Source organism: Chelon labrosus (assembly GCF_963514085.1).
Source record: "Chelon labrosus genome assembly, chromosome: 21".
NCBI classification, from domain to species: Eukaryota; Metazoa; Chordata; class Actinopteri; order Mugiliformes; family Mugilidae; genus Chelon; species Chelon labrosus.
The window spans coordinates 10,327,741-10,339,895 of NC_140354.1; the positions used below are offsets into that span (position 1 = coordinate 10,327,741).

The following is a 12,155-nucleotide window of genomic DNA, read 5'->3' on the forward strand; positions in this document are numbered from 1 at the left end:
TATTCAGTCTGTGTTTAAGAAGACGACTCATCATTTGGGAACCAGTAATAGAATGTCTTTATTGTCATTGTCCAGGTGCAACAAAACACAGTTTTACAGTTTTACAGTTTTCACAAACAATGCGGTGCTGTAAGATCTCAAGTAAGGTCGTAATTAATTGCTTTTTTTTTTATTGCCGGAGGCAGTACCGCATATCAAAACTGCCAAAAATCCCAACAGAAAAAGAAGAAGAAGACGCCGAAGACACGGGAGTACTGGGATGATAGTGAAATAGGGAGGCATATATATATATATAGTATACAAAAACAAGTTGGGGTTGAGAGGAAAGTGAAATGGAATAGGAAATAAAACATCAGCACACATATGAGGTCACACATTACACTGTACACCCAATAGGGAAGTGTTCACACTGCAAACAACCAGGAACATGAAATACAACACAAGTACGATATAATAAAAAAAACTTGAATAAGACAACACACAGAGCACGAAGTTAGATCACAATTTATTTATTTTTAAAACTAGAGTAAAATTAGAGTAAAAGATTGTGCTTTTTGTCGTCTTTTAATTTCACGCTCCACCCTCCAGGCCAGGTGGTGGCGGTAATGCGCCTTTAAGCTCGTTTGTCAACCGCCATTAAAAAAACAAAAGAAGAAGAAGAAAAAAACAGAAGGAGCAGAAGAAGAAGGACGCTGGATATAAAACAGTGTTTTTTCACTGTGTCAACCACGACTATGTGTAACAGGTAATATATTTAAATGTTACAGCTGCTGAGAGTTTTATCTAGTGTGTATGTGTCTATTCTCCTGAAGTGACTGACTCGGTAGAAAGCCTCTCCTCTGCGCCGCTACATCTATAAGCCTCATTAGTGAGACAATCTCAGATCCTCCCTCTGCGCCTTGTTGCTGCTCCCGCTATCCCGCTCCTCCTTCACACATTTCCCCCTCAAACCGGACCTTGTAGGTTTACCCCGGCTGTTTTCTTCCAGGCTCGCCTAGCAAAGTCACGTATGGCTGATATACTTGCCGCCAGCGTCGGTTTGCCGTCGCCGTCCACTATGAACGCCACCTGCCGGGTCCTGGAGGACCCCAGCTCCGCCGCTGGCGCCTCCTCCTCCTCCGCCGCCGCCGCCGCCTCCACCTCCTCCTCCGCTCCTCCGTCCTCTCCCAGCAGCGAGGACTACCTGTTCGTGGAGGCCCGGCATCCCAACACGGTGCTGCAGGGCCTCAACAGCCTGCGGCTCAACAACGCCTTCTGTGATGTGACTCTGTGCTGCGGGGGGCAGGAGTTCCCCTGCCACCGCATCGTGCTGGCTTCTTTCAGCTCCTACTTCCAGGTAGAGGTGGACACACTTTCATCACACCACATCAGAGACTGGGACTGTGTCTCCAGGTTCATGTGCATGTACTAGAAACATCCAAAAAAAAACTAATAAGAAAGGCAACTGGTGGAATTGGGGTTTAAATGGGAACATCTGTGGGTGTAACCCATCAGAAACTGGCATGACTAGAGTCTAACAGCTGCTTATCTTTAGCGTGTTTGGATACACGCTGATCAGCCGCAACATTAAAACCACTGACGGGTGAAGTGAATAACACTGACCATGTTGTGACAAGCCAATGTTCTGCTGGGAAACTTTTGGACCTGGCATTTATGTGGATGTTACTTAGACCCACCTAGACCAGACCAGGCACCCCCACCCCATAGCAACGACACTCCTTGATGGCAGCAGCAGCAGGATGCAGCCTGACACAGGCACACACACAAAAACAGTTTAGGAACAACTCAAAAAACATGAAAAACAGCACAAGGTGTTGACCTGGCCTCCAAAATTCACTAGATCCCCCGTGGCATGATCCACAGAGGCCCCTCCCCCAAACCCATAGGACCCAAAGGCCCCCACTAACAACACTCTGTTACCAGACACCACAGGACACCCTCAGAAGGCCCATGTCCATTCTCTGATGAGTCACAACTGTTTTGGAGGCACAAGGGAGACCTACACAATATTAGGAAGGTGGTCATAATGTTATGCCTGATCGATGTACCATGACCTGGACGACTGAGAACCTTCACGGACACATGCTGCCATATTCACGGTGACCTCCGTCCCTCTCTCCAGGCCATGTTTTCCACCGACCTGATCGAGTCCAAACAGGACCGCGTCGCCATCAACGGCGTCGAACCTCAGATGATCGGCATGCTGGTGAGCTACGCCTACACGTCAGAGGTCTACATCTCTAAAGCAAACGTGCAGGTAAAAAAAAAAAAAAAAAAGAATCCCCTCCTCCGCCCGTCTTCGCGAAAGCGCCCGTGCGCTGACGGCCGGTCTCCTTTTGGGCCCAGGCGCTGCTGGCCGCGGCCAATCTGCTGGACGTCATGGCCGTTCGGGAGGCTTGCTGCCGTTTCATGGAGCGCCACATGGATGAGATGAACTGCGTGGGGATTCACTGCTTCGCCGAGGCCCATTCTTGTAAGGTGCTCGAGAAACGCAGCATGGACTACATTCTCAACCACTTCAGCAGCGTTTGTCAACAGGTGAGTGTCAACTAATTGACTGATTCCTGGAGTGCTCTTTGATCAAAGTTTCAATCAGCATGAGAGATTTATTCTGTGAGCGTGAAAACTATTTACTATAATGAAGCTACTGCAAAGCTGCCCGCTCGCACGTCACGAGTACCTCACCTGTAAAATTGGACCCGGCAGTGTGCTCGTCCACCCTCATCTTCCGTGGACAATGTGTGTGTTTAGAAAGCAATAAAAAAAGTTTTATTATTTACACTTGATGCTTTATTACTTCCCTACATCCTCTTTTCCCCCCACCGCAGGACGAGTTCCTGTCACTGTGTGTGGACAAAATGACGGAAATTATTGCCAGCGATCATCTCAACGTGCCCAAGGAGGAGATGGTGTTCGAGGCCGCCATGTTGTGGTTGAATAAATGCCCCTCTCGGAAGCAGAGCTTTGAAAAGGTTGGATTCATTTAAAGTTGTCTTGCGCGTTACACAGGCTGATGTATCTGGCTTTTGTTGCGGAGTTTTGACCAGTTTTGATCTAATTATTGAGTGTTTTGAAAGAAACTTGAGGAAACGATTGGACAAACGTAGATGTACCTGCATTACTCGACAAGCTAATAGCTGAGCTAGCTCGACACACGCTGAAACGGCTTAAAACTGTGAAGAAATGGGCAACACGTTTGGCGAAACGAATGGACAGAGTAATGGTGCTGGACCATCGCTGGCTGCCTTACCTCACCTTCACACAAACGATTTCATTCTAGCTGCAGCCTTTTACCTTTTGAAGGACCCACTGTTGGACCTTTTTTACACTGCCTGGCATATATTGGATAATTGCTGCATGGGTGATTATCTCTCAGCTGGCAACAAGTTATTTAACCCCAACTGATGCAATGAGTAGCTTCTCATTTCACAGCCATGTCTAAAGACACATCCTGTGGTCATGGAAAATATGAAAGTCTGTTTGAGAAGGCTCAAATCATTGGCATGCATCAAGCAGAGAAAACATCTAAGGAGATTGCAGAGACTACTGAAATTGGGTTAAGAACTGTCCAATGCATTATTAATAACTGGAAGGATGGTGGGGAACCATTGCATCAGGGTAAGAAGAGAGGCAGATGAAGTGATGCACCCATCATGCCTAGTGCCTACTGTACAAGCCTGTGGGGGCAGTGCTATGATCTGGGGTTGCTGCAGTTGCTCAGGTCTAGGTTCAGCAATATTATGTGCTCAAAGAATGAGGTCAGCTGAATACCTGAATATACTGAATGACCAGGTTATTCCATCAATGGATTTTTTTCTTCCCTGATGTTCACGGGCATATTCCTAGATGACAATGCCAGGATTCATGGGGCTCAAATTGTGAAAGAATGGTTCAGGGAGCATGAGACATCATTTTCACACATGGATTGGCCACCACAGAGTCCAGATCTTAACCCATTGAGAATCTTTGGGATGTGCTGGAGAAGACTTTGTGCAGTGGTCAGACTCTCCCATCGTCGATACAAGATCTTGGTGAAAAATGAATGCAACACTGGATGGAAACTAATCTTGTGACATTGCAGAAGCTTATCGAAACCATGCCACAGCGAATGCGTGCTGTAATCAAAGCTAAAGGTGGTCCAGTGAAATATTAGAGTGCGTGACCTTTTTTTTTGGTGGTGACTTACGCAGCATTTTACAGATGACATTAGATGTGCAATAGCAGCACCTGAGACGAGCCACCTAATCCAGTCGGATATCTCTCCTTTTAATTTGTTTCTCAAAGGTCCTTGAGCATATCCGCCTGGCTCTCATCAGCCCCTACTACCTCCATGACGTGATCGAGTCGTTGGATGTGGTGAAGGAGCATCAGGGGTGCCAGAGGCTGATCTCTGAGGCCAAGGACTACCTGCTGCTGAAGGACCGCCGTGGAGAGCTCTACTGCGCCAGGGCAAGGCCTCGCAGGTCCACAGGTAAAAACACCCGCAACCATGGATAGAGGATGCACCATCACCTCTGTTAATTTAGTGTTTTCTTTAGTGGCGTTTGGTTTTGATACACTTAAGTGTAGTGCTAGTGGTCTTTCAGAACTAAGATTTTATTTACGCAAAGGGCTTAGGGCTTTTAACTATTTTCCTCACACAATAAAAGTGGGCCGTGCCAAATTTCAAGTTTATCTGCAGTGTTGTTCTTTATCATTGAGGGCTGTCCGTGATAGCAGGATTATTTTGTGTAGACACACTAACCTTGAAATCAGTTTCAGAGCAACACGCGCACTGGAGCCTCTGTCCCAGTTTAGGGGTCATGGCCCCAAGTGTTCCAGTTACCACTGGGCCACTGGTGTCTTCACCTTTCACACATTTTCAAACTCTTCCTTCAGCCTCTTTGGTATTTCTCTAGCGTCTCATGTTCCTTCTTCCTGGTCTTGCCGTCGCTTCGGGACTGCTGTGTCGACCACTTCGGCCCTCTTAAGCTGTTTTTCCACCACGAATCCCAGATCTTCCCATTCAGTGGACTTTTCAGGACTTGCTTCAGCCACTCTCTGTTGGTATTTGAGTGTGGCTACTTTCCTTAAGGACTCTTCATGATTCCCATTTACCTGTGGAACTCCAAGGTGCCTGTAGTTGTCAGCATCTGCTTTGTTGCCATCTGGTGGTACAATCCCCTCAGTTATGACAACGTTCCCTCTTCTTGTTACGTCCAGCCACTGCTAAGGATGATCCGAAGTCGTTGCCGTAGATCCTGGTGGTGTGGAATCTGGGCATCCAGCTTTATATCATCCAAGTAGAGTAGGTGGCTAAGGGTTTAATCTGGCTTAGGGGGGGTTTAGGCCTATGCAGAACAGCAGCAGGGACAGAGCATCTCCTCTTACAGTCTCAAGTGACTGCTCTTTCTAGAGGTGCGGTTTCTACCAATTCCTTTCTGGGCCCCACTCAGGTATTGAGCCATGCCCTGCACATCTTAGTCGCTGTGAAGCCTGGCAGGAGCTTCTATGTCGTGCAGAGGCAGGTTATCAGCAGGTATAGTTGGATAGGACCGCTTCTTTCTGGGAATGCCTTCAAAACCAGGAACGTCGGGCCTTTGATTAGTCGTTCAGGGTTGGTCCCATCCATAAATCAAAAGACATTTGTGCTGCCAGGTGCTAAAGGAGTGCTGCCTTCTTTAGCTCGTTGGCAAGGATCATTTCAGGGTCTTCAGGGGAAGTTGCTGGGATCTGCCCTCAGGTCAACTTGCATTGGTGTTATTGGGGAGTTGACGGCAATTGCAGTTTTTCTAAACTGCGTAGCAACAAACAAGAAACCATGTTAACATCATGGGTTAACGGTGGTGATTGTGGTAATGGTCTCTTGCCATGAGGTTCAGTCATTGTCCTATTCTGTCCTTCAACATGTGCAGGGCGTCTTCTTCCTCTTCTTCTTCTTATAAAGGACTGAGGCCACACTGGGCTCTACATTGACTTGCCTTCCCATCCTGTTGTACAGTGTGGTATTTGACAAGCTTCCAGGCTAGGAGCAGGTGGTTAGCATGCAAACCTAAGCAGATATATCTGCCAACATTCGCATACATTCTCTACTTTTTTTTTAACAAATAAACTTTAACTTCTATCCAAATGCCAGCAGTTCACGGCTCATTCCTCTCTCTGTGCCTCTTCTTTCGTTGCTGCGGCAACAGGGACAGCTGAAGTGATAGTAACAGTCGGCGGGGAGGACGACAAGGTGGTGCTGCGCAGCGTCGAGAGCTTCGACCCCGTGATGAATCAGTGGAAGAACCTGGCTTGCCTGCCGTTCGCTGTGAGCAAACACGGGCTGGTCGTGTCAGGTGAGGTTCATTTTGATTGAAGTTCATAACTCACTGGATACGATGGAAAGTGAAAGACCCTGCGTTTCTTTCTGCTTCCGCTCCTCCTGGTGTCCCCACAGGTACGACTCTGTATTTGGCAGGAGGAGAGTTTCCTGACGGCTCAGCCAGCAGAGAGATGTGGCGCTATGACCCCTGCTTCGACTCCTGGATGGAGATCGCTCCCATGAATGTAGCTCGCTCTGAGTTGGGTAAGACAATCTCCACATGACAGGCCCTCCTTTTGTCACGCACTGAAAACAAATACCTTAAAGCTGCCTATGGAGAAGCCCATTATGAAGACTCCGAAGATTATTTTCAGGGCCAAATGCACGTGTATTTGTATGCAAAGTCAACTTCCTAGTGTGAGTGTTGGTTTGACCTGACGTATGTGTTGCTGTAGCATCTAATCCAACAGCTGACAAGTGGACATTAGATGTTCTACTGTTTGAGGCGTCGGCTAAATGACGCTGTTAATTAATTTCCTTCTTCCATCTGCTCCTCCCAGGCCTGGTGATGCTGGATGGCTTCGTGTATGCAGTGGGAGGGTGGGAGGGACACTGTCGTCTCGACTCGGTGGAGTGCTACAACCCCCACACCGACTCCTGGCAGTTCACCCCGTCTGTCAAGATGGCTGTCACGAGTCCTGCTGTGGTGGCCCTAGACGGTCTGCTCTACGTAACTGGTAGGAAAAATAACAGTTTGTGTGTCGTAGCATATGGTCTTAAGAGCTGTCACAACTTGGCTTATTCAGATTTTGTTTCCAGCACGGGTCTCCTATAAGTTCTGAGTTCTACATTCGCTCCCGTCCTGTTGCCTGCATGCTGACGTGTCTCTTTGCCCGGCGTAGGTGGCGCAGTTCTGGAGGATGGGGACGGCACAGACCTCGCACAAGTGTACAACCCTAAAACATCCGTCTGGACAGAGGTTGCCCCCATGCAGATCGCTCGCTCTGGTTCCGCCGCTTGTACGCTCAAAGGAAAGATCTACGTTATAGGTAACCGTATAAGTGGTTCTTAGAGCAGAGACTTGTCCTCATTGTTCTGTCCACATCGCTGAATCTCTTGTTGTTCTTCAGGTGGATGGCACGCCTCGACGGAGAACACGGATAAGGTGGAGTGTTACAATCCCAAGACCAACCAGTGGACTATGTGCGCGCCCATGAAGGAACGGCGCTACCGGCCCGGTGTTGCTGTAGTGGATGGAAAAATCTATGTCTTGGGCGGAGAAGAGGGCTGGGACAGGTGAGGAGCTATGCTGAAAAGTTGTGCAGATTAGATAAAGAGAGCAGGGCTGTGTCAATTTGATAATCCAAACAGTAAATACAAAGATTTATGTGAAACCAGACCAATTTACTTACCTTTTGTTGAGTTTACATGAATTTGAAATGCAAAAATTAATACTTTTGTGCTTCTGAAATGGTTCCTGTCAGTTAAAAACAAGAGAATAAACTTTTTCCTCTTTCTTTTTCCCTTAACGTGCAGATATCATGACACTATAGAAAGATACTGTGACGAAGCGGACACGTGGGAGATTGTTGGGGAGATGCCCACAAGTCGGAGCTGGCTCAGCTGCGTGTCTCTCCAGCTGAGGAAAGACATCCACGTGAGCAGCTGTCCCGCGACGCCGAACGACAGCTGAGCGACGATGTTGCAGGGGTAAGTCTTTTGCGGTTATTCTTTGCACCCCTCCTCGGGGACAGTGCAACACGAAGCTCGGGAGCTTGTGGAGCGACTTGGGAGACGATGCCGGTCACTGGCGCCGACCTGTTTGAGCTGTTACCGGCGACACAAAGTTGTTGGGCTGGCGGAGGCGGCCTGTGTGGGACAACGCCGCGTTTACCGTGATCATGACAAGAGTCCACGTGAACGGCCCTTTCTTGTGCTATTCACGACATCGCAACTGGAATTTTTCAGCAAGGTCCCTCCCGTTGGCGCGGCAACAAAGCGAACGTCATTGACTCAAGTTACTGTGATCTACGACTAAAGTCAGCAGCCTTAACGCGCTCTCCATGATGTGAACATGTTATAAGGTATTGTTTTAATATATGAGCCCCTCAATCTGAAGATTTTCCCTGGTCAACATCTCTTGTTGTTGTGTGATGTATTTATTGGGTGTGACTAGGTACGTGAATGACCTTTTGAAAATGGTAAACGTTTAGTTTTATCTAGAGATCCTCTACTGGGGGCAAAGAGTTGGGATTATTTTTCGAAGGTTACCTGTGAGAAGAAAAAAAAAATGTATTTGTGAGCAGTGTATTTAAATCCAGAGTGACCGTCTTTACTACATGTAATATTCTGACTATATTTTTATAATGTAGTGTATTTTAGTGAATTTAAGTGGAGTTGCGTTGTAATAAAGATGTTTAATTCTTTAGCGTGTGCCTTAATTTATTTTTCCTGCTTTATTTTCTATTTCACATGGACGCACGAGTGATCAGTTTGTTTATTTAAGTGTTATATTGACTATATATGTATATCCATGTATGTCTCAGCTCTTTTGGGTATCCAAGGGAATCATAGAGCTGACAAACTGGCAAAAGAAATCAATATTAAATGATCAACTATGGCAACAGTAAGACACATTTACACTTAAAGGGGAACTACTGTTTTTTACAACCTGGACCTTATTCCTGGCATAAAGTACGATTGTTTACTCACTCAGAGATGACGTCATCCAGGTCAGAAGATAACAGGTAACTCTGGACCCGACGGGGAATAGCACTAGCGTAAGACAACAAAATATTGGTGAAATGAACAAGTTTTGCGGCAGATAATGTGTTATTTAGAGGCTGTGTTTCGGTGCCCCATTCACTCCCACTATATGGATATATGCTGATCTAAATATCTCCCGAACGACAATAAATTACTCAAATGTTATATGGGTGAGTAAACAATCGTATTTTATGCCAGAAATAAGGTCCAGGTTGTAAAAAAACAGTAGTTCCCCTTTAATCCACAATGGGTTAACTTTTTTTTTTAAAAGAAAGGCTAGATTGTAAAAGATGGCTTTAAAGTGAGTGAACAGAGAGAAGAAAACTGAAGGTGGCAGTCATGCAACATCGGGGATGCTAAATGGGTCATTTAAGGTCACCCTACTCTCAGCCGTTGCACTTTACAGTAAGACAGGCTGACGCTGTCCACTGTTAAACATGCCACACATGAAAGATTATTGTTTTATTTACAGTAAAACTATCTACATAGTTACGGCGTAGAGGCTTGGAAAGCAGTCGCTGTGGATTTTAGACCAATTTAAGCCATAAACTTGTCATCGCTGCGAACTGAACCAGACATTCATTTATTTCCTGCTGGATTCCGACAACCAGACAATCCCTAAAGTGGTCTGAAAGGACAAGGGCTCGATGGAAGCTCTCATGAATAATAAGTGCTTGCGACTGGATGACATTGGTAGTGTAAGCATTTATATCGGCTATCAAGCATCGTCGGTGCAAGGAGGTATTTCTTCATTCATCGTCAAGTGGGGGGACCCAAAGGCTCTTGCATTCATTCATTCATTGAAGGGTTGTAAGACTGGAAGTGGCCTTTAATACAAAAATTATCATTTTATATGTTTTCTGTTAGTAGTAGTAAGCTGGTTGAGGTTGTAGTAAATGCCATAAATGTCACTAGCAGGACAGTTCCACTGAAGCTTCTTTCTTAATATGAGGCTAAATGAGACATGGCCCGGTTCACGGGACAGGTGATGGTGGTGGACGGTCCTGGTTGGCTGGATTCTTCTGTTTTCTTTCTTATTCTTTTTCTCTAGCGTATTGCAGCTTGTTTAGAACAATTGCTGTGTTAGCTAGTCCTGTATACGACAGCTAATGGAAAGGAACTTATGTTAACCTGAATGCAACGTTAAAGCTAAGAGGACCGGTACAAATGGACGTAACAATCCTAAGTGTACCAAGTATGTCTGCAAAGGTTCTCTGTCGTCCAGGTCATGGTATATCCAAAAAACAACAAAGAAAACACCTCCAGACCGGACCACGAGACCATTCATCGGTGAAGGAAAACATATCAGAAGATTTGTCCAGTTACAGGTAAGTTTCTGGTCATGAACAGACACTTGTCATGTGAGATTCTGGTCAGCACCACCCACAGATGTTCCTGTTTTAACCCCAATTCCCCACCAGTCTTTTAAAACTAAAGAATTTAGTGTCAGTCTTTCTGGTTTTAAATGTACATGAATTTGTCATATTACACTACAGTTAACTGTAACCCTTTCCTAACCTCAGGGTAGAGCATGACCGGTGCATGAATGTCAAATACTACATCATGTTGGCAGCACTTTAATGCTATTCCATAATAATAGTCACTTTTTGCTATGGAAAATTATTTGTATTACTTTCACCTGTCATGCATTTTACAGATAATTTGACTTTCAATGTGTTACTTCTCATTAAAAGCAGCTCTGTTCTCACAGTCACATTTGGGCATTTCAAAAGAAGTTAAGCATTAATTTAGGCCTTTGTCCATCCATCAAAAAGCGTTTCGGACATTTCAATCTCATTATGGTAAAGTGAACCGTGATATACCTAGGTCAAGTTGGGTGATGAACGTCATAAACACACACATATACACATACAATATAGCATCTACATATGCCTGTAGTGCAGCAGGAAAAATGAGGCTGTGTACAGGCTGTGAGGTCCTGTCCAGTCTGTCCCTTAATCCCCAGCAACCCAAAGACAAAACCTATATGCATACTAGAATACAGCACATTTATGTTTTTTTTATGCATGCATTGAAAACTCACAAGTATGGCCGATTCATTTTCAATAGCATGTAGCAAAAACAATCTGGCTTGCTTTACCCTACGTATACATGAGTAGCAATGAGTACCTACCATCAACGGTGTCCTTCAGTGACATAATGGCTAAACTAGAATGTGGATTGCCTGCTTCCCACGATTTACACCACTACAGGCTGTCAGTGTGTACTTTCTTTGCTGAAATTATATTCATACTTAAATTCCTGCCGTCCGTGCTAAAGCCAGACTTGTAGTTTCGCGTCACTTTTACGCCGCAACCTACACCATAGACTGACAATGCACCTCCACAGACGTCACAAAAGCCACGAACAAGTCCACACAAGTTACCTCGTGATGAATCCTTGACAAAACGTGGGGTGTGAACGCCTCCAGGTGTTTGCACCATGCTTGGTCAGACTGCGTACTTTGCGTAGGGACAGTAGTTGAGCAGCGACTGATGACATTGCACAGGTCTACCACAACACAAATACAGACAAGAAGGCATACGGATAAACACCCAGAGAAACCCGTCAAAATGGCTAGTTTCTGACCGGGGTTTAAGCAGCATATTAAGCAGTTTACGGGTATAAATTGGCGGCGTAGCCCTCTACGACATAGACTCTGCATAGATTTGTTGCAGGAGTATAAACCAGGCTTAAAAAGTTAGTGTAAAGCAGGATTGAGCAGGATTCATGGGTGCAGCCAACTAATGGACAGTTTTTTTTTTTCGTTTCTTTTTTTTGATACTTAAATTTTTATTTGTTTTTATGACAGAACAACAACAGCACAGTACAAGTATTGCATCCTAACCAGGCACTTGACATCTTCCACCTCAACAAAAAAATAGGGGTTTTGCATAATACTTAGTAGTTTGTACAATTTATATCACATGAAAATGTAACGGAAAAGTAAATGACATTTCAATGCCTTGGCAGATGTAGTTTAAGTAAGAGAAACCTCAAAAATTATCAGTCTTCCTCATTCAACAGAAACATTGTCCATTTTGTCCATCTGAAACAATACAAATCTTTTCTCAGTCTGAGTAAAAAAGTCAGTCTTTCCAATCTC

At 45.3% G+C, this 12,155-nt stretch overlaps 1 protein-coding gene across 1 annotated transcript; it reads left to right on the forward strand.

Moving 5' to 3' along the window:
• The first annotated feature begins 47 nt into the window (after positions 1-47).
• Positions 48-8,690, forward strand: LOC311506855 (kelch-like protein 24). Its single transcript, XM_084570973.1, has 12 exons — positions 48-745; positions 989-1,336; positions 2,123-2,257; positions 2,347-2,538; positions 2,829-2,972; positions 4,285-4,471; positions 6,171-6,317; positions 6,419-6,547; positions 6,844-7,020; positions 7,186-7,332; positions 7,414-7,579; positions 7,820-8,690. Exons 2-12 carry the CDS (start codon positions 1,010-1,012, stop codon positions 7,974-7,976), a joined length of 1,908 nt encoding a protein of 635 aa, XP_084427099.1. The 5' UTR covers positions 48-745; positions 989-1,009; the 3' UTR covers positions 7,977-8,690.
• The last annotated feature ends 3,465 nt before the right edge of the window (positions 8,691-12,155 follow it).

What these genes read in the sequence shown, in the direction of transcription:
- LOC311506855 (XM_084570973.1), top strand. Translation starts at nt 1,010, where the DNA reads ATGGCTGATATACTTGCCGCCAGCGTCGGTTTGCCGTCGCCGTCCACT. An exon ending in TGTAGCTCGCTCTGAGTTGG is followed by an intron (nt 6,548 to 6,843) that starts GTAAGACAATCT and finishes TGCTCCTCCCAG; the next exon opens with GCCTGGTGATGCTGGATGGC. An exon ending in CGGTCTGCTCTACGTAACTG is followed by an intron (nt 7,021 to 7,185) that starts GTAGGAAAAATA and finishes TGCCCGGCGTAG; the next exon opens with GTGGCGCAGTTCTGGAGGAT.